This window comes from Psammomys obesus, unplaced genomic scaffold (assembly GCF_907164565.1).
Source record: "Psammomys obesus unplaced genomic scaffold, mPsaObe1.curated_primary_1811, whole genome shotgun sequence".
NCBI lineage: Eukaryota > Metazoa > Chordata > Mammalia > Rodentia > Muridae > Psammomys > Psammomys obesus.
Genome location: NW_026596131.1, coordinates 3,503,927 through 3,526,865, shown reverse-complemented (window position 1 = coordinate 3,526,865; position 22,939 = coordinate 3,503,927). Strand labels below are relative to the sequence as shown.

The window sequence follows — 22,939 nt, the reverse complement described above, 5'->3', positions numbered from 1 at the left end:
ACTCAAAAGATCTGCCTGTCTCTGCCTCCCAAGTGCTGGGACTAAAAGTGTGCACCACCACACCCAGCTACACAAAACATTCTCACTCATATATATATCAGGACCGGTACGGAAGAAAGGAACTGAGATTCTAAACTCAAACCGAAAGCCACTCATTTCACATTTAATGTGTGCGCACATCAGTTTGTGTGGGCAGATAATTTGCAGGAATTGGTTTTCTGCTTCTACCGTGAGGGGCCTGAACTCCACTCCTCATCCTTGGGAGCAAGTGCCTTTGCCACCTGAACTACCTTGCTAGTCCAAAAATATCAAAATTTGAGCACCTTCTGCTAATGGACTTCTTCTAAATAGCAACTATTTGCTTAATATTTAACGGGAAAATGTAAGCCATGGAAGAGCAGCTTACCAAACTGCCAACTTCTTACGGATATCTGGCCAGCGGAGGGTTTACAAGCCTTTTGGTATTGAGTCCCTCTAGACAGATGAAGTTAGAGATGAACCAGCTCCAACTTGCTGAAGAGAATCAACAAAGCAAACTGATTGATGGCCTTCACACAAATAAAAATTAAAGCCAGGACCTTAGAGTTGACTGTGGTCTCCTACAGTTTCTCAAACTGCCAGTTTTTCCGTTTTAAAAGATAAATAACAGAAGATACTGACATTACCAAAGCATTAATTCCCTAAGAACCAATTAAATTACTTTGGTATATTATGTGACACAATGATTCAGGACATAATACCACAGAGATCCCACAATTGTTCCAAATTGTGGGATCATGAAATAACACAATTTGGTGACCATTAAGTGGGATATGATGAGAAATGCCGTTTCTAAAGTGTTTTTCTCATTTGGACTTTTTCAAAAACCATATGCCATACCTCCTCCATTTAGGCTTTTGTTTGTTTGTTTGTTTGTTTTTAAAATGTGCACTGGTGTTTGACTGCATGTATATCTATGTGAGGGTGTCAGATCCCCTGGAACAAGAGTTACAGACAGTTGTGAGCTGTCATGTGGGTGCTGGGAGTTGATCCCAGGTCCTCTGGAAAAGTACTCAGTGCTCTTAACCACTGCGCCATCTCTCTAGCCCTGTCCTCCTCCATTTAAAAAAAACCCTAAATAACTTTCTAACATTGTTTCAATTTTCTCTGAAATTTAAAAGAAAAAAACACAAAAATTGCTTATACTAATTGACCTCAGATGTTGACAGTAAAATACCTTTGTTTCAACTGTGAAAAAGGAAATTTAAACCTTAAAGTTTACTATGAGGGTGGCCTTAAGCCTTTCAGTCATTTAAAAGTATTTAAAAAAGCAATTAGAGGGGCTGGAGAGACGGCTCAGCGGTTAAGAGCACTGACTCTCTTCCAGAGGTCCTGGGTTCAATTCCAAGCAACCACAAGGTGGCTCACGCCATCTATAGTGAGATCTGGTGCCCTCTTCTGTCATGCATACAGACAGAACCTTATATACATAATAAATAAATCTTTAAAAAAAAAAGCTATTAGATTATCTAGAACCAGGTCGTGGAACTGGAGATCCTACAGAAAGAATGAACTTGGCATTAAGAACACAAGTAGACCGAAGCCTAGAAGCAGCTGTACGAGGACACTTGATGGGCAGCGTCTCGAGGCACAGGCCTATAATTCTAGCTACTTGGCCAGTGTAGGAGGATTCCAAGTTCAAGGGCTGCTGGGCTAGAGTGAGTTCAGGGCTAGCCTGAGCAACTTAGTGAAACCCTGTCCACAAACAAAAATAAAAACATAAGGCCAGGCTTTTCTTTAACAGGCAAGCTCTCACTACCATACCTGAGGGTCTGGGCTGGTTTTCCCGCACAACAAAGTCTCAAGTGAGGCCTCAGTTCATACAAAGGACTTGGAGGAAGTGGTGAACAGCCCCCTTCAACAAACCACCAGCATCACCCAACAAGAACGAGTCCAGTAACAGGATTTAACAGAAAGCAGCCCATGTCCAAGTGCATGCCTGAAGCTTAGTTCCTGGGAACTAGGAGGCAGGAGGATCAGCAGTCTATGGTCATTTACCATCATATGACAAATTCCAGGTCAGCCTGGGCTATGGAAGACCACCTCAAAACAGAAACCAAAAGAAATAGCATGGAAACAACAGAATAATCAAACTACTGTAACTGAACTTTGATTATGGGGCTGGAGGTATAGCTGAGTTGGCATAGTGCTTGCTTGGCCTGTACAAAGCCCTGGGTTCAATCCCAGTACTACCTGCAATCCTAGTACCTGGGAAGCAGAGGCAGGAGGATCAAAAGTTCAAGGTCATTTTCCTCCACCACACAGTTTAGTTTGAGAGGAAGAATGCTTATATTCCAAATGCATTCTACCAGGGACTTCCTCAGTATCAAAACACATAGAACAACTCAGAACACACAGAACATTTGAGTGTTCTATGTTGATTTTTATTCTAGTAAGTCATCAATGCTTTATGATAAAATTATTTATAGACACTTGTTAAATCACTACCCCTTGAAGCACAGGCAACTTCAAGAGCTAACACACACATCCTGTGTTTATTATTGTCATGTGAATAGAACATACTCAGGGAAGCTGAGACACAAACCTTTCCATCTTCAGAGTGGAAATGTGAAACTTTTTTGCACCAATTTCAAAGCAGAGTTAACATGAAACCAGGGTGTGGAAAAGGCAGACGGGGCTCAAACACATTCACTACCTTAAAATTTTAGACAAAAGGGCGAAGAGTAAGAAAAAACAACATATACACCATGAAAACAGTCTTTCTTTTTAATGACCTCCCACTTTGTCTTCTAAAAGCATCCACACCCTCACTGTAGATTATGTATCATCTCCTCTTTGGCGATGAGGTGTGTCGTCTTGTTAACCAGAGACATCAGCGAGTTCAGTTTCTGAGACCAGTCATTTAATAAGTTATTTGGATCCTTGGGTCTCTGGAAGTTGATGACTCCAGCCAGCCTGTCCACTTTAGCAAAGATGGTCTTGTTAACGACTAGGTTCGAGAGGAAAGCCTCCGACTCCTGTGAGGACAAATTGGATTATGATGGATAATTATAGGATAAACACTCTAAATTCCTCATCCATGAATACGAAGGCGAAGAGCATTGACAGTTCCTTGTCAACTGCTGACCTAATGTACTTACAACACTTGATCATCTAAGAAGTGAAGAGAATATGTGTTTCCTGTCAGGTGTGCTGACAGCTCCCAGCACTGGGGAGGTGGAATCAAGACCCGGAGTTGGAGGGCAGCCTATATATTCAAGTAATGGAAATGTGGTAGACTCTGTCACCAAAGCAGAGCCAGGGCTTAATGTGACCCTGAAGATTTAGCCCTGGTGGGAACAGGGAGCAGGGCTGGTGTACCAACAATGAACTGGCTTCCCACTTTTTACAGCTCTCCCCTCCTTTCTTCTCTGCAGTGCTGGGGATCAAACTCGAGGTCATGGAGACCAAGTACTAACTCCAAGGCTGAGCTGGATCCCCAACTTACAGCTACCTCTTAAAGGCGCTACGGTATACTTGTTTCCAGAAATGCCAGTTAAGAACATATGCTCTGCCACGAGGTGACTACAAGGTCACACATAAATGATGCTATTCTGGTGCCCTTGTCCACAAGAACTAACAGCTAATCAAAAGGGAAGCCATTCATCTCTGAAGTGTGGCAACTTTTTTTTTTCTTCCAGAGACAGGTTTTCTCTGTGTAGCCTTGGCTATCCTGCACTTGCTGGCCTTGAACTCACAGAGATCTGCCTGCCTCTGCCACCCCGAGTGCTGGGATTACAGGCGTGTGCCACCGTGTCTGGCTGACTCTTCTTTTTTTGGACAAACTGTTACATGCTCTTGCTATAACAGAAATGGGTTCTCAGGCTGTTAACTCCTACATCTTTTTGTTTTCTTTACTGTTTTGTTTTGTTTACTGTTTTTGAAAGCAGGGTCCCATGTATGCCAGGATGGCCTCAAACTATGTAGCAGAGGGGGGGCATTAAGCGCCAGATCTTCCTGGTCATCAAGTGCTGGGGTTACAGGCATACGCCACCTCCTGCATGTCACGTGCTGTCAATAACACACATAAATGTGACCACACTCCTCCTCCAATCAGCCCTGAACCTTTTCAGCAGTCAGTCAAGCATCCTCACAAACCTTATCTGTGCAGTATGTTTCTGTGGTTCTCCCAACATTTTTATACTACACACTGTGAACTTAAAACTAATAAATGTAAATTTGGTTCTGGGGGTTACTGGGGACTGAACCTAGACTTCCCCCAACATGTAAGTAAAGGTCTAGCTAGCACAAATAATATTAATTTAACTATAAACTTACTACTTTGGATACTTTTCTTTTTGTATTCAAGATAACACCCACATAAAGTCAGAACTTACATCCACAGAGAGATCCAGAAGCTGCGCCATCCTTTTCATTGTTATCCGAGTATAGTACTTGGCCATAATTCTGATGTTCTGTCAGGGGACACACAACAGTAGTCAGTAGGACTGAAAATCCAGCTGTTTACACATCCTGGTAAGTTTACTGGCAACATGGGACTCAGAGCTGTGTTTTGCTTTTTGTTTTTGTTTCCCTACAGCTCCCCTATTAGAAAGAAGCTGGTAGCTGGGCAGTGGTGGTTGCACGCCTTTAATCCCATCATCTAGAAGGCAGAGGCAGGGAATCTCTGTGAGTTTGAGACCAGCCTGGTCTACAGAGAAAACTCCAGGACAGCCAGCTTTTTTCTGTTTGTTTTGTTTGTGGGGGCTGTTTTTCGAGACAGGGGTCCTGGCTGTCTGAACCTCCCCCCCCAAAAAAAACCCAATACAAACAGAAAAAAGCTGGTTCTAAATTTCAAAAGAAAAACTGAATTCTAAGGTAAAGATTGGCTTCTGTAGTTATTTGAACTAAATATTTTTATTGATTGATCATTTATTCATTCATTTATTGAGACAGTGTCTTATTCATTAATTTATCCAGGTAGCATTTCATTCTGTAGCCGTGGCAGGCCTAGAACTCCATGGAGACCAGGATGATCTGTACAGTAGAGGTCTGTCTTAAATTTGGATTAACGATATCAGTGATTTGAACGCTATCTAAAACCCTAGCTCGTGGGAGGTGGGATTCAGAGATCTGCTACATGGTGACTTGGAAGGCCAGACCAGGCTACACGAGACCCTAGTTCAAAACAAAACACGAAACAAAAAAATGATAATTATTACATTTCCTATGGCACGTGGTGAAATTAGACAAAGATTCTCTTGTTACTCATTAACTTTAGATCTTGGCAAAACACCAGGACTCACAGGGAAAGAAGCTAACTTTGAAAAAGGCATTCTGCTATCTATCAGGACTGAAAGCAATGGGAGCCTCAGGAAGCCTGAGATGCTCTGTGTTCCCAACTCTAACTCTCCTTTACCCCTTGAACACAATCAACGATCCCATTCACTGACTTGTGAGGGTCTCTTACTGGCTCCAAAACCACTATGCAGCTGATGGGTTCGAACGCTTAATCTTAGTGCCTCTACCTCCCCAAATGAGCCATCATGTTTGCTTTTAAGATTTTGGATCCTGTGGTATTCTCCCAGAATGAAAACTGCTCATCTATAGCTACCTGTTCTGTTTCTTCCTCTTTTTGAGAAAGGGTTTCTCTGAGTTCCCTGGCTAGCCTGATCTAGTTATATACTGCAGACAGCTCAAACTCTCAGCAATGCTCCTGCCTTAGCTTTCTAAGGGCTGGGATTATGGGAGTGAGCCACTACACCTGACTTCTGAAAAGCCAAAAATGGGAAACTCAGTTAGTCCTGAAGTAAAGAATTAGAAACACAGGGTCTGATACCTTCTCTGGCCTCCACAGGAACTGCATCCATGCAGTACACATACAAGCACACATATAAAAAAAAAATTCAAACAACAAATGGTTTATAGTTGGGCCTACCGGCCCACAGTTTTAATCTCAGAACTTGGGAGGCAGAAGCAGCAGGATCAGTGCAAGTTCAAGACCAGCTTGGTCTGCATAGAGTTCTAGGCTTACCAGGGTACATAGTAAGACCTTTGTCTCCATGCTCCCTCCAACAGAAAGGGGAAATAGTTTATGCTCAAATTTACCCATTCTTAGTTCTAAGACAATGTAAAATGCGGGCCAGCAGGCAGCCCGTTGCCCATTCTTACATGCTCCACGACTCTGTTCTTCAAGTCTTTCCACCTCTTTTCACCTTCTTCTGTAGAGCTGAAGACATCAGTTGCTGGGGTCTCAGGGGAGCCCTTCCGTAGCTCCATCCCATAGTCCTCAACAAGTGTGGACCAGCGCATCAACTCCATTGTGGTAAAAAGCTTCAGCAGATCCCTGTAAAGTTCGTGCAACTCAGCATTTCAGATCTGCCCAACAGGGTGAGTGCTGCTAATCAAACCCTAAGTACAAGGTGCTCCCCACTGGAAGTTCATTCTTGCCACGCTGATGACTGATTTGTGTGTACGTGTTTGGCTGAGGGTGCATGTGTCATGGTACACTAATGTCTGCAGACAATTTGTGGCGCTGGTTCCACTCCCACCATGTGGGCTCTGAGAGTGACTTAGGCTGTCAGGCTCAGAAGCCTTGACTCACTACCCATCTTGCAGGCCCAAGCCCTGAGACCTTTCAAAGGCTGATATGATGCCACAGGTTGAAAATTCCACATGTGACCTCATGGACGTAGCCTGGGAAGTCTAAAATGTTAAACTTGTGACCAAGTATAAGAAAATGAGTCCTCACTTGATTAATCATGATTCAGAACTAGGAACAATGACAGTCACACCTCTACCTTATGATGGTTCAACTAAAAAGTTAAAACTGTCTTCTGGCTACCTATGTAAGGTAAAAATGAAACATTCATTAACTTCTGGCTTGGGCCCCACTCCAAGATATCACATTGTGCACGTGCAAAGATTTCAAAATCTAATAAACATCTCAGGCCAAGCATTTCAGGTTAGAAAGTCTCAGCTTGATTAACAACAAATGAAAACCAACCAACCAAAAAAATCAAACTCTTGCCACACTTGCTTAGTAAAACATGACAAACTTGACTTTGGTCAATTATTGTGCTATTTCCCATAATATGAAGAGATTCCCTTCTGTCAAACATGGTCTCCTTACTATGCCTATCCATCTCTGAAACAAATGTAAGCACACTAGTCAAACAGAAAAGGAAAAAAAGCTTTTTAAAACAAAAGCCAAACAAGGCTGGAATGATGGCTCAGTGGTTAAGAGCACTGGCTACTCTTCTAAAGGATCCAGGTTCAATCTCTAGCACCCACATGGCAGCTCACAACTGTCTGTAACTCCAGTTCCTGGGGATCTGATGCCCCCACACCAATGCACATGAAATAAAATTAATTATAAAGAAAACAAAACAAAATGAAAAGCCAGTCACTTGAGAAGAAATGTGTCAGTTTACATATGACACACTTCAAATGAACATACTCCCGAAGAATATGAAGTCCAGGTTATTAGTGATGAAACCTTTAAAAACAGATTATTAACCAAAATAATACTTTCTCTACTCCGATCTAGCAGCAACCATGCGTACAGGGAATGATCTTGATCAGATTTCTACAGTGACACAAGGCACTTACTTGTATTTGGGAATTTCTTCCAGTTTCTTGTCACTACTTATCCGGTGAACCAAATCTGACTGCTCATTGTCAAAAGGAGCCAGGATAACATAGAGAACAACGCTTTTCAGAGCCTGAGGAAGTTGTAAACAGTTCACATGTAACTGAAAACATAATGGGATTGAGCAAAACATAGCAACTTTCAGACCCTAACTTCAAAAACTAAAGTCTTAGAAAGGTGCCCAGTGTAGTGGCACCTTTAATCCTAGCACTGGGGAGGCAGAATCAGATGGAGCTGAATGAGGCCACGCTAGTCTACAGAGTGAATTTTGAGACAGCCAAGACTATACAGAAAAACCTTATCTTGAAAGACCAAAATTAATTTGGGGGGCAAATGTACAAAGGCAAGTTCTTGTTCTAAGTTAGCATAAACGTTGCACATAGCCATAACCACTCTTTCTTTTTCTTTACTATTTAAAGCAGGGCTCCAATATGTAGCTGTGACTGGCACGAACTTACTATGCAGGACAGGCTGGCCCAAACTTGCTGTGATCCTCTCATGTTTGAAAGTAGTTTTTATAGCAGCTGTCTCTTCCAGTAGTGGAATATGGATACAGAACCAAAAGGAGTTGAAGGCTAGCTCTGACTACATAGAGTTCAAGCCAGTCCAGGATACGTGTGGGAAAAATAGCCTTTTCTTTCTTTCTTTTCTTTTTTTTAGACAGGGTTTCTCTGTGTAGCCTTGGCTGTCCTGGACTTGCTCTGTAGACATGGCTGGCCTCAAACTCACCGAGTCCGCCTGCTTCTGCCTCCCCAAGTGCTCGGATCACAGACATGTGCTACCACACCTGGCTTCTCTTCCTCTTTAATAAAACAACTTCCTAAAGTTATTGGTATCTGTAACCTATGGGACATGTTAAACAGAATCTTTTTTCTCTTTCTTTCTTTTTTTGTAAAATCATCCCATTTAGTCTGACACAATAAGCAGAAAGCACAGCACCATGGAGCACATCATTATGGCAGTTACAGCTATGTAAAACCAGGCAAAAATGCAAGTCACCTTTCCCTCTTTTCTTCCTTATGCTAGGAATCAAACTGGGGACCTTCTGCCAGCCAGGAAAGGGTTCTAGACTGAGCTGCACCCCAGCCTTGAAGGTGTTCTAGCATCAGGTCACTGCATGTCTCCTTACCTGTTGCCATTTCTCACTTTCTGCCTGAATGCAGGGAGTATCGTAGATGGCTCTGTAGTGCTTACAAATCGACAAATAGGACCCCTCGTGCTGATCCAGCTGAATCATTAAATTATAGTACTTCAACTTTAATTTCTGAAAGAAGTTCACAAAATAAGTTTGGGCTCAAGGTTTCCAGCCAAACAGTTTGAATGTAAATAGGTTGTGCAGAGACAGTGCTCACCTCTGTATTTTCTTCCTGGAAGAATTTTGTGTTAATTTTTTTGCTGATGATCTGTGTGCGAATGTAATCCTTCACAGCTAGGCAGAGTCTCATCTGCTCCAGAATAAACTCCACTCGCTCCTTCTTCTCCATGGACCCATAGGTTTCCACCTAGAAAGGCAATTCCTCAAGTAAGTTTAAATCACTTAAGTGGATATTAAAATAGCTAGCCAGGTCAGATACAACTTCATGTTTGTACAGTGGTGGCGATTATATAAAATGTTATGGGGCTGGAGATACAGCTCAGCAATAGAAGCTCTTGGTGCTCTTCCACAGAACCCAAGTTCTGTACCCAGCACCCATGTCAGGTGTTTCATAACTGCTTCTAACTCCAGTTCCAAGGGATTTAATACCCTCTTCCAGTCTCCATGGGCATCTGTGTACACATAAACACACCTCTCTCTCACACACACATTTATACACATACACACACACACACACACACACACACACACACACACACACACACACACAAAAATGGTGTTTTCAAGACAGGGTCTCACTATGTAGCTCTGGCTGTTCTGAAACTCACTATGAGAAAACTGGGTAATCCTGGTACTCAGAAGACAAGACAGGTGGATCTTGGTAGACCTAGTCAAGCCTGGTCTATAGGGAGAGTTCCAGGACATCCAGGGATACACAGACACATGCTATTTTGAAAAACAACAACAACAATGACGGTGACAATAATAAACAAACAAACAAACAAATAAATAAATAATGAGTTTGAAGGCCGAAAGCAGCCTTGGACCAGTCATTTACTGCCTCTGAAGTCCAGTTCCCTTGGCTGGGAAGTTGGGGAAACATGGCCACGCTGTGTGTGATGGTTCCCAGGATGAAGTATGTACAGCAGTGGTTCTCAGCCTTCCTGACACCCTTTAACACATTTTCTTATTTTTGTGGTGAAGCCCAACCACAATGTTCTTTTTGTTGCTACTTCCTAACTGTATTTTGTTGTTAGGAATCGTAATGTAAATATCCAATAGGCAGATATCTGAGGAGACCCATGTGAAAGGGCCATTTGACCCTCCAGTTTGAGAACTACTGAAATAACGGATCTAGGGCTTGTACAAAAAAAAGATCAGAGAATGAAGACAATGCAGGGCACTGGACCTTCCAGTAAACTTTTCTTCCCTTTCGTTAGCGCAGGTGCATAGGGAACTCGACTGGAATGTCAGAGTAACCTGGTTAACCTAGAGGGCAGCCTCTAAAAGATGCCAGAGGGTGTGAAGTCACCAAAGTGACTGGAAATTTTTGAGCACAGTTCAGGTAACACTTTCTAGTGTGATACTTCATGTCTTTCCTCAGAATGCTTAGCTCTAAAGAGGAAAATACACATGCCCATTCTATCAGTCTGTGCGTTTAGAGCGCTCTGGTGAATGAAACGCAGGGTTCTATATGCAAGGGAAACACTTATTACTGAGCTCTTAGTCTCCCAGCTACGGCAATTTTTCTTTGCAAAAAAAAGAGAAGAAATGGTCTATAAATTTACCTGTAACCAATCATTCACTAAGAATAAAGCCAGTAATTTAAAAGTATATTACTAAGGCAAAGTGCATTTACTTTTAAAATTCTAAACAGAACCAGGTGGTAATGATGCACACCTTTAATCCCAGTACTCAAGAAACAAAGGCAGGTAGATCTCTGTGACTTTGAGGCCAGCCTGGTCTACAGAACAAGTTCCAGTACAGCCAGGGCTACACAGAGAAACCCTATCTTGAAAACCCCCTAATCCACTCAAAAACAAAAACCACCCCCCAAATCTAAGGAGAACTCAAATGTTCAAATAATTCTACAAAAACTAAGACCAATCTGTTGATGCTAACATTTCTTCAAATTCTGTTTAGCAGGTTAGCTTACAAAATCAGTTTTCAGGGTCCAAAGAACACTGTGCTGTGTACATGCTTACTCTAAGCGACTTAGCAAAAAGAAGCAGAGGTGTCAAAATAAGCCACTTCCACAAGAAAATACCGCCAACTCAGCATAAAGTTTACAAGGTCCCCAAGCATCTTACTTGTAACTCTTGAAGAATGGAGGCAGCCTCTTTCACGTCGCCATTTTGCTCTTTTATAGTTGCTAAGGTTTTCGTCAGTCGAGCACGCTCAATTTCGACATAAATCTACAAAGAGAAACTGATAATATCAAAACTCTTGCAGAAACATGTTAACATTTAAAAGGCAGAACGATGAGGTCTAACAGCGTCATCCTACTGCACACTTCGCCCCACACACTGCGAGAGATCTCACTCCACACAGGATACAAAAGCAAGCATCTTCATAAAACACTCCCCAGGGCTGGAGAGGCGGCTCAGTCAACTGCTAAGCCAGAGGACGGCCGTCTGCATCCCAGCACCCGCATCAGGCTGCTCAAAATGCCTGTATCCTCAGCTCCAAGGGAGCATGCTCATTTCTGCCCCTGTGGGCACCACCCAACATACATAAATAAAGTAGAATAACCTAAAAACATTGTATTTTCGGCTGGAGACATGGCTTAGAGGTTAAGAGCACTGGCTGCTCTTCCAGAGGTCCTGTGTTCAATTCCCAGCACCCACATGGTGGCTCACAACCACCTATGAGATCTGCTGGCCTCTTCTGGAGTGCAGGTATAAATGCAGAGTAGCCACATACATAATAAATAAATAGCTAAATAAATTTTTTAAAAAATAATTTTTCAATTTTGCTTTGGGAAACTAAATACAAAATTATTGTGTTTAACAAATAACAGGATCCCCAGCTGTATTAACGGCACAGAAAACAAAAAGTGGCTTTAAAAGATTTGCAAGATAACACTTTGCAACAAGCATATACAGAGTTCAACATCAGAAATTGTACCAAGGCTCTAAACCAGATTTAGGGTTTGTTCTGGATTTTGTGGACTCAACTCAAGTCCTTATTTACTTTAAGCATGGCCACCAAAACATACACCAGCCCCATTCATCATTAAATACAATTTTAAAACAACCAGATGTATGAGGCCAGATAAGGCACATACTTATAATACCAGGAAGTACTAGGGAGCTGCAGCAGGACCTCCAGTTTGAAGCTAGACAGGACCACGAAAGATGCTATCTACTATCTAATCTGACCTTGCTAATAATTAACACTGCTAGCTTTAAATTTTTTTTTTTTTTTAATTTTTATTTTTTGAGACAAGGCCTTACTGTGTAGACCAGGCTGGCCTGGAATGCCTAGAGATCCAGCTGCCTCTTCCTCAAAGTGCTGGGATTAAAGCTGTGTACCACCATAACTGGCTTGCTAGCATTTTTTGTAGCTATAAAATTAGCAGGTTTTAAATTTCCAACAAATTAAACATCAAAAATGTAACACCTAAAGAGCCTGAAATGAAGGACTGGAAAGATGGCTCAGTGGTTAAGAGCACTGTCTGCTCCTCCAGAGGTCCTGTGTTCAACTCCTGGCAACCACACAGTAGCTCATAACCATCTGTAATGTGATCTGGTGCCCTCTTCTAGCATGCAGGTGTACATGTACACAGAACACTCACAGAAAATAAATTAATAAATCTTAAGTAAAAAAGAGCCTGAAATGAGCTTTCATGCTCTGCAGCAACCCCTTCCACACCCAACCCCAAACCTGAATTCCCAATGATACTAACTATTCAGATATGTAATTCTCCCTTTTCCCCCATGTAGCCTTGGCTGTCCTGGACTGGCTTTGTAGTCTAGGCTGGCCTGGAACTCAGAAGTCTGCCTGCCTCTGCCTCCCGAGTGCTGGAATTACTGGCATTCGATACTGAGCCTGCCTGTTATCTTCTTTTGTAAAAGTCATTTATTATTTATTTACATTTGTGTGTGCGCACATATGTGCTAATGCTAATGCAATGAAGTACACACATAAGTCAAATCAAAAGATGTGGGTCTCAGGGATCAAAGGAAGGCTATCTGGCTTGGCATGCCACTGGGCCATGTTGTAAGTCCACCTAAATACCTTTACACATATTATTTTCCTTGTATCTATAATGTCTTCAGCCATATAGATCTTGATTAATTTTAAAAAGTCGTATCACCCAATTAGTTACTCAAAATGCCAAGGCAAAAGAAGGGTAAGTTCCAGCCTGGCTACATAGTGAAACCTCTTCTCAGTCCCAATCTCTTTCTTCATTTTTCAAAAAGCTACATAAATTTTGGGATAAGACCACTTAATTCTCAGCTGGGTCTGGTGGCACAACCTTGGCATGGTGGCACACACCTTTGATCCTAGAACTTGGGAGGAAGAGGCAAGCAGATCTGTAGGAGCTTTAGGCCAGTGTGGTCTATACAGTGAGTCTGAGGTCAGCCAGGGCTACACAGAGAGACCTTGTCATACAACAAAACAAAACTAACAAACTGGCCACACAAACATGCTCACAGAAGCACATAACCCTCATAGACTGCAGGTAAGATGTCATTTCAACAGAAAACTCACCTTTCCTTCCGTAACCATCCGGAGAGTATCAATTAGCCGCAGCTTGACTGGGAGGTCTGTGATCTCCTCCACATAAGTACAGCACTGCTGAACCATTTTTGCAACCGCCTAAGAAAACACGATAAACCACTCAGAAGTGCAATTCATTCTTCAAATAGAAAAGAATAGTTTTGAGAAAGAGTCTCTGTGGAGTTGTGTGTGGCCTGGAACTCTCAAGGTACACAAGGCTACCCAGAGCTCCGAGAGAGCCGCCTGCCTTGCATCCCTAATGCTAGGATTAAAGGCATGCTGCACCATGCCTAGCTTGGGGGGGGAAATTCCATAGAGAGATTCCAGTAGGATTTCAAACCATCTCTAGGGCCAGGCAGTGGTGGCACAGGCTTTTGATCCCAGCACTCAGGAGGCAGAGGCAGGCAGATCTCTTGAGTTCAAGGTCAGCCTGAGTATAGCATGAGTCCAAGGACAGCCAAGGCTACAGAGAAACCCTGTCTCAAAAAACCAAAGAAGAAATGTAATTTTTAGATATTATTTACTATGTGTGTGAGCGGGTCTGCCATGGCCCACACCTGCAGGTCAGAAGACATCTTGCAGGAGTCAGCACCTCCAACCATGTGGGTCCTGGAGCATGAACGCAGGTTGCCAGGCTTGGCTGGCAACAGAAGGATTTACTTGCTGAGCTCCTGTCTAGGCCTAGGTCTTTGTGTTTCTAAAGCAAATCAGGAACTCACTTGTTTTAACTGACTTCGCCGTTTTGACAAAAGCATGATATTTTCATTAAGTAAGTCCCATTCTTTAGCCTCATAGCACATTTTCACCACTGCAACCAAGATGCGGGACGTGGACACCATGTCAGAGGCCTGCAAAGATGAAACATCGTAAGTGAACGGGCAGCATCAAAGCATCGCCGTGAAGGGTGGGGTGCACCACCATCTACTCACAGTGCGGGTCTGCTTTTCCAGGGAGAGAAGGGTCTCGATGACTTCTTGAAGCCGTCCTTCCTGAAATAAGAGAAAGCAGTGAGCAATGGAAGCCCCAACACAGAGCCAGCACTTGACCTACGCTTTGGGAGAGTTAATTCAAAGTCCATTCCAAAGGAAAATGCTATCCCTAACTGCTTGGTTTGTTTCTCTCCATTTGTGAAAAGCTTCCGCCTCCAGGGTTTTTAGGTTAGGGATTCTGTACTCAGGACCCATAGCTTGCATTTCTTCTTTCCTCTGTGTGTTAGTGCTCCACCACAGAGCCACATTTCCAGCACAGTCCACAAGTTTATCGTTTGTCCCATTCATTCATTCATTCATTCATTCATACATACATACATACATACATACATACATTCATTGATAGGCAGGGTCTCATGTAGTCCAGGCTGGGCCTCAAACTTATTATGTAGCCAAGGATGACCTTGAATTTCTACTTCCTTGCTTCCAAAGTTACAGGTATACATAACCACATCTGGTTTGTAAGGTTCTAGGGGTAGAACCCAGGACCCCTTGCATGGGAGTCAAGCACTCTACCAACTGACCCACAACCCCACACCCACAAACTTTTCTTTAACATGTAAGAAAAACTGAACCTGTAACTACAATGATGTCTCACCTGAGAAACAGATGAGAGCCTTTGTTTTGGATTCTAATTTACCAACTCAGAGTAGTGATACCTGTTTATCTTGTTCTGTACAGAACTCCTAACTGGTAGGACTCTGAAGAGTCCAAATAGAAGGAGAAATGTTTGGAAGAAAACACCCACAAGCTAGCCTGTGCTCTTAAGGAGGGGCTGGTACAGACTAAATATACCCTGGAAAGATGGGAGGAGAGAGAAAGTGAGCAAGACAGCTGAGGGGAGTGGGGTAAAGAGGCCTACAAGCCTGAAGCTAGCCTGGGATGTGGCTTAGTAGCAGAATGCTTTTCTAACACCCCCAAACAAGGCCCTGGCTTCAACCTCCAGTGCCTCACCCATTGTTTTTCTAATGACAGTCACAGACAACTCATAAACACTGCCCCTCACCCATACCCTTTTAACAGCTTTTGAATTTAGGTTATAAATATTTCTGGAGTTTGCCATATTTTCCAAGATAATCTGTAAAACATATTTTTCCCCCCCACTGGGGGCTGGGGATTGCCAACCATGGGTTCTCGTATGTGTTGAACACACATTTTACTACTGAACTACAATCCCAGTCAAACCACACAGCACAGAGTATGGCCTGTTCAGACATAATAAATCTGGAACATGAATATAACATTTTAACAATGCTTTCTAGTCGAAAGGGGGCTCCAGTTCAGAAAGCACCGTGGACCCGTGTACAGCACGGCTCTCGCTGGTGTTCACCAACGGGGAGAACAAAATCTAGAAGGCTAGGAAGCCACAACAAAGAGTCAGTGATAGGAAGTCTGCTGCAAATGTGACTGTCACCTCATTTCACAGGTTACAAGAGAGAGTTTAAGAGACTTGATCAACCACAGAAACACCCACAGAACCAGAGCCCAGGCTCTTCTCATCCTAGGCCCCCAAGCCCTCCATTACAGCATGCTGCTTCCCTTACTGAGGATGACTGTGCTTTGCTTAAAGTAACCTCTATAGCAAAATGGTTAGAATAAGAAAATAAAGTGAAAAAAAAGAAGGGTTAAAATGCCAAACATCCTGCACTCACTAAGCCAGCTGTCATGCTTGTTGCTGTGAACAGGTAGAGTGTAGGAATACACTGACTGGGAAGCAGGACACCCTATAGGGGGAGGGGAGAGAGTCACATTGTTGTAGACCATGCCCTGCAGGATCAACAAGACATCAAAGGACATCTTAGAAAGGATTTCTTGTGGGTTGAAGAGAAGGCTCAACTTTGGGTTAAGAGCACTGGCTGCTCTTCCAGCGGTTAAGTTAAATTCCCAACAACCATACGGTGGCTCACAACCATCTGTAATGGAATCCGATTCCCTCTTATGGTGTGCATGAAAACAGAGCACGCTCATGTACATAAAATAAATAAATCTTAAAAAAGAAAGGCGTTCTTGGCAAGTGCTCTCTGAATCAGCCACTCATTTACTACTGACCCTACTGGCCCTGCTTTGCAATGACCCTGAACTATATTCTGAAGTTTACCATCTTTGTAGTCTCAGTAAAATTTAAACTCTGGAATCGCTGCTTAGCAAGGTAGCTCATGTGAGGCTTCATTACTCAAACATGCACTACTGCTCTAGACGCCTTTGTTGCTTAAGGCAGGGTCTCACTCTGTAGCCCAGGCTGCCCTCAGATCTACAATGATCCTCCTGCCCTGGCCTCCCCTATGACAAGCTTACAGGTGAGAGCCATCATGTTTAGTGTTTTAGTTGCTCTTCTACTGCTGACGAGACACCATAAGCAAGGCACCTCTTAGAAGAGAAAGCATCTTATTGGGGTCTGGCTTACAGCTTCAGAGGTTTAGTCCGCTATCACCATGGTAGGGAGCATGTGGCTGATCCACAGGCAAAGGGAGAGAGACTGAGCTTGGAATGGGCTTTCTGAAACCTGAACACACTTTCTCCAACAAGGCCACACCTCCTAAGCCTTCTAGTTCTTCCAAATAGTTTCCCCACCCCAGTAATTAAGCATTCAAACATATAAGCTTATGGGGCCATTCTTATTCAACCACCATATTTAGCTTGAAGGTAATTTTTCAGACCTTTTATAATAGTGACTAATATACATTTCCTACCTGCCAAGTGGTCTGTGAGTTCTCTTATGCCTGGACCCTTGTTTTTTGTTTTTGTTTTTCTAAGACAGAGTTTCTCTGTGTAGCCTTGGCTGTCCTGGACTCACTTTGTAGACCAGGCTGGCTTCAAACTCTGAGACCTGCCTGCCTTTGTCTCCCCAAGTGCTGGGATTACAGGCATGTGCCACCATGTCTGGCTAGGCCTGGATTCTTGTTTAATTATAGCTTTCCTTATAACCAACTTGCACACAACACATGTTAAGCTATTCAGATGATCTTAATGGCTTACAATTCTTGACTGTCACAATAAGGAGGGTGTGACAAGTTAATTTGGATGCCAAGTTAGTGCTGTCTGAGGTACACCACTATCAACTTCATTAAATACAACTAGTTCTCAAACCATCTCACTTTTCCTCCCGCTTTTCCATGTTTAACATAATGACTATGCATCTTCTTCCTGTCTATTCCCACAGCTCCGGAAATGCCACCTCTTCCAGTCAGCCTTTCAACTCAAAGGGAGTAAGATGACAACATCCAAAACCAGGGTGTCAGGACATGTAACCTGCGGGACTCATTTTCCCCACCTAGAAAACCTTGTAGATGAGGTAATGACTCCAGAGTTTGTTCAATGTCACTAAGGGCTAGGCATCTATCTATACATTTTCTAAATATACCTCCATTAGTCTCTGAGAGGTCCAATTTGTTAACAACCTAAGCAAGGAATTAATACAACATTACCACAAAAGCCTTCACAGGATCTCCTTCTTAAAGGGGTCTTTTAAAAAAGCTGTTAACAACCATCATGCTGTTTTTCACTTCATGTGCTTTTTATTGCAGACAACTGCAACAAACAAACAAACAAAAGAGAGAGACTGGAGGAGTAGGAGAAACAAAGAATACAGAATATAATGTATGTAAGATTGTAAGCAGCCTTTAAATAACCATGTACCCAGGACCCCATAGTCAACCAGAAAGTCCTCTGCACTATCAACTGCTGAACTGCGGCCCCTTGAGACTCAGTTAAAACAAAGTGAAGAGATGATCTTCACCCAGGACCCCCTTTGTCTTTTTTGCTTTTTGTTTTGTTGGGGGGTTTTTTTGTTTGTTTTGTTTTGTTTTTTTGTTATTTGTTTTTTCAAGTCAGGGTTTCTCTGTGTAGCCTTGGCTGTCCTGGACTCACTTTGTCGACCAGGCTGGCCTCAAACTCAGCTCTGTCTGCCTCTGCCTCCCAGAGTGCTGGGATCACAGGTGTGCGCCACCACCTCCGGCCCCTTTTAACATCTCATAATACTGCTGCTGGGCCCTCAAGGGCCATTATAGAAGCATCAGAATGAAATGCACAAAAGTGTAGGCTTTAGAGCCAGACTACTGGTTCTACAGTTTAGTTCTGCCACTGTGTAGCCTTGGGAAAATCCAAATACCCAGCCAGACAGTGGTGGCACACACCTTTAATGGTGAGGCCTGGGAGGCAGAGACAAGAGGATCTCTGAGTTCAAGGCCAGCCTGGTTTACAACCAGGGCTACACAGAGAAACCCTGTCACAAAAACAACAACGAAACACCCTACAACTTTGACCCTCGCTGTCTTTCTTAGGGTTCGGGTAAGGATTAAATGAATAGTCATAAGGATAAGCCTGTAACATCACGATCACCACAGCTGGTATCTTTACAGAACCCACGGAGCATCACCAGCTGTCATTTGCTGGGTGTGTTAGAATGTAGATGCAGGACTGTCCTAGGTCACACTAAGGAGATATGAAACAGAATGACTGAGGTCTGGCAATTTTACTGTCAGGCTTTGACTTCAGTCTGCCCCCCCCCCCTTTTTTCCCTGAAACAGGGTTTGTCTGTGTATGTCCCTGACTGTTCTGGAACTCTCTTTGTAGACCAGGCTGGCCTCAAACTCACAGATATCTGCCTGCCTCTGCCTCCCCCAGTGCTGGGGTTACAGGTGTGAGCTACCACGCCTGTGAGCCACCTCTTTTAAGGCTTATGCTAAATGTACTTTTCTCATGAGATATACTCTTCTTCCTAATAAGACTTTAATTTATTTATCTTTATTTTATGTGCATTGGTGTTTTGCCTGAATGTATGTCTACATGAGAGTGTCAGACCTTGGAATTACAGTTGTAAGCTGCCGTGTGAGTGCTGGGATTCGAACCCACGTCTCTGGAATAACAGTCAGTGAGTGCCCTTAACACACTGAGCCATTTCTCTAGCCCTTCTAATAATTTTTGACGTGTGTGTGTATTTGTCACATGTGTATGGGTGCCTTTGGAAGAGAGTGTTGGAAGCTGGAGTGAGCCGCCTGGCCAGGGTGGTGGAGACTGATTTCAGGTCCTCTGGAAGGGCAGCAAATGCTCCTAACTGCTGAGCCGTCTCTCGCGCCCCACACCGGATACATTCTTATCAAGTCTGCACCTACAATTTTTACCTTCAATTTTCTTTTTACATTTGAAGCAAACAATGTCTGAAGAAAATTAAGCACAGAACCGATGACCCTTTAAACAAGAAATGAGATATAGCAAAACTGATCACTGTTTCTTTATGCTAGGTGACCTGAGCATGATTAGCTTAGGATAACCACTGAACTTTGTTTTGTCACAATTAAGAAGAACACAACTTTCTTTATAGCTATTAATAATGCACGAATAAAAGTAAAACGGTGTACAGCAAACACTCCAAAGTAGAACTAGAATGTTAAGGATTCAGTGGCAAGAATACTTGCCTACTGCATGTGTCCCACGGTTTGCTCCCCAGCCCTGGAAAGGAGCAGGGAGGAAAAGCCATGCTAAAAACATTAAAAAGGCTAGAGGAAAGCCAGGCGCAGGGGTGCATGCCTGCAATACCAGCACTTGGGGAGGCAGAGGCAGGATCTCTGTGAGTTCGAGGCCAGCCTGGTCTACAAAGTGAGTCCAGGACAGTCAGGGCTACCCAGAGAAACCCTGTCTTAAAAAAAAAAAAAAAAAGAATAAAAGTAAAACTGATTAAAGAGATCTAAACAATTTACCAGAATTGTGAGAAAAATCTAAAAGTTATGGATCTGTGTTTCAGAACATGTAATCCACCCGTCTCCCAGTCTTCTTTCCTGACCCATAACCAATGCAGCTCACACATAATGCACGTTTTAAATTTTAACTGGTTTAATAGGCCCAAACAGTCTCTGTTTTGACCATACCCATTACTCATCCACCACCCAGGAAGGCATCTGGCACTTGAGTTTGTAACTGTGTCGTACACAACAGGACTGGCCTTTTCTTGGTAACACCTTGTCTACATTCCTCTTCCCGCCTGAACTTCCCAAGTGCTGGGATTAAGTGTGAGAGCTACCACTGCTGATGGAGTTGTCCTTTCTAAGGCAAAAGATGCTATGAACACCACTATTCTATTACTTTCAAAGGGGACATTCAGGAGACAGCTTTGCCTGCTTAATTCATGTTTCCTTAATTCATTAGCTCATTTAAATAGCATTTTAAGACAGATCAGCATCCAGTTTCTAAGCATTAAAATATTCCATATAAAAATCCATATTCCTGGGGTGGAAAGGCAATTCAGCAGTCAAGAGCACTGGCTTCTCTTCCAGAAGGCCTGCATTCCATTCTCAGAATATATATGGCATCTCACAAGCAATGTACAATCATACATGCAGGCAAAAAAAAAAAAAGTTTTTTAAAAAAATGTATATTCCTGGTTTCCCATTCAAATCAGCAGTGTCAATCAGCTTTGTGAATCTACTACATTCTGCACTTATATATTAAGCTCTTCAAGACCAAACAAGTGGGTGCATCCCAGGTGACTTTCAACACTGAACTGCAGGAATTTAAGGAGACCTGGGTGTAATCCTTAGCAATAACCAACAACGTATCTAATGAGTAAATTTAGTTTTGAATCCCGGGTTCTGGCTATTACTAACTCTAACCCTGGACAAACCACTTTCAGCGTGGGCTTTTTAAAGTCTAAAATGATATAAGAAATTGCCTGACACATGGCACCGAGTGTGGAAACGTTTGGATCAAAGTATGTTCTTAATGGTCGCGCACTTGCCTAGCGTGTGCATGAGTTAGATCCCTAGCACCACAGAACATGTATATGTTGGCCCATTTTTCATTATCTGCCCGCTCATGTACTTATTAATACCCTAATACGTCTTTCCTATATTGTCCCCTCCAGAAATGACTCTCTCTCAGTTTTATTTCATCTTACTCAAACCCAATACAAATGTCAGCTTCTCTCCCGTAAGAATGAACAGCTTTCCTTCCGTGTTCCAACAACACTTTCACTTGGACGGCTCACCACCACGCACTGGGTCCTGGGTTCACTACGTCTGTACTACCCCTTTCCTGGTCCTCCTGTCCAAAGACCAGGCACGACGCCACGATTTAGAAACGACCTAAGGACGTGAACTGATTGGGCCACAGTAATACTGGAACCAAACTCTCTGATGCAGTCTGAACCTGAGAACCGACTAAACCAAACGTTACTTCGCGTCCCAAGAGAGGACAAGCACTAAAACCAGGCGTCACGTTCGAGAGGGAAGAGGTGACCATCTACTTATCTAGGGCTTGGGGAGCTTCGGGTTGCGGCGAATCCCGAGCGGGCAGACCCGGGGTCTCCCACTCGAGCAGGTCCAACCCGGGCTAGGAAGACACCAAGGATGGGCGCTGCAGCCCGCAGGCCCCCTGAGGCCTAGGCAGGCTCCACGCCGTGACTCAGCCCCTGGCGCCCGCCAACAGCCGGCCGTCCTCCCCTTACCTTGGCCAGCTTCTCGCACTCGGGCAGGCGCTGGTCCACCGTGGCGCTGTAGTCCACCTCCATCTTCACAATGCGCCCATCGGCCCGCTCCGAGCCGCCGTCTGCCATGGTCCCTGCCTAAGCGTCCCCTGCTGTCCCCCAGGTTCGGCCACCACTCGTCACTCACACCGGAAACAGCCCGCTCATCCACTCAGGCAATGCGTCGGAAGCCCGCGGGAAGGACCCCGTGAGGCCCTCTGTGCTGGTCGCCAGTCAGGCAGTGCTGCAGACAGTCCTGGAGGCGGGACGCACTGCGCGGGGGCAGGCCCGAGGGTGGGCGTGGCTGCTCTGGGGGCGGGGCTAGTGGCTCCAGTCTTCCGGCCCAAGCTGGCTTCTAGGTACCCACTGCCTGAGAAGAGAATGTGACACCGCGGGATTCTTACGTATTCTTACGTCTTCTGCCTCGAAATACGATTTACCGGAACCGTCGGTGAGCCACTTGACTTTCCTTGGTCCTCGGTGTTCTCATCTACAAGAGAGGAGGCTAAAATGACCCTGAAGGCAAACCTTCTAAGGTTTTTCTCTGAGAATCTTGCACTGATCTGTGGGATTGCTACTCGCTTCCTCAGAGAAAAGGTGGCAGGCAGCTCGGTAATATAACAAGCGTTTTTGGCATTTTTCACTCAATCCACCGTGCCAATAACAAGAATCCCTGAGACAACTCAGATCACATTTCTGAGAAAATTGCAATCTTTTATTATCATCATTTTTTCATTTATTTAATTATATGTCTATGGACACGCATGTGGAGGTCAGGGACAGCTTGTGGGAGTCAGTCTTGCCTTCTACCATGGGGCCTGGAGAGTAAGATCCTAAGCTTGGCAGCAGGCATCTTTACTAGCTGAGCCATCACCCTAACCTGAAAATTGCAATTTTTAAGGCCTGAACAAGTTTTATCATATAGACCCTCTGAATCCCTATGAAATAGCCTAGGAGCCTTACCAAAAAAAAAAAAAGTTCAGAAAGCCAGGCTTGGTGTTCTATCCCGAATTAATCCCAGCACTCGTTAATTTGGGAGGCAG

At 43.7% G+C, this 22,939-nt stretch overlaps 1 protein-coding gene across 1 annotated transcript; it reads right to left on the bottom strand.

Annotated features, from left to right (window-relative positions):
* Positions 1–2,741: 2,741 nt before the first annotated feature.
* On the bottom strand, positions 2,742–22,076 carry Psmd12 (proteasome 26S subunit, non-ATPase 12). Its single transcript, XM_055592583.1, has 11 exons — positions 21,879–22,076; positions 14,381–14,440; positions 14,171–14,299; positions 13,443–13,550; positions 11,036–11,140; positions 8,983–9,132; positions 8,760–8,894; positions 7,591–7,703; positions 6,151–6,325; positions 4,377–4,454; positions 2,742–3,017 (listed from the first exon to the last, which is right to left on the bottom strand). The coding sequence occupies exons 1-11, from the start codon at positions 21,984–21,986 to the stop codon at positions 2,808–2,810; spliced, it is 1,371 nt and encodes a 456-aa protein (XP_055448558.1). The 5' UTR covers positions 21,987–22,076; the 3' UTR covers positions 2,742–2,807.
* Between the last annotated feature and the right edge of the window lie 863 nt (positions 22,077–22,939).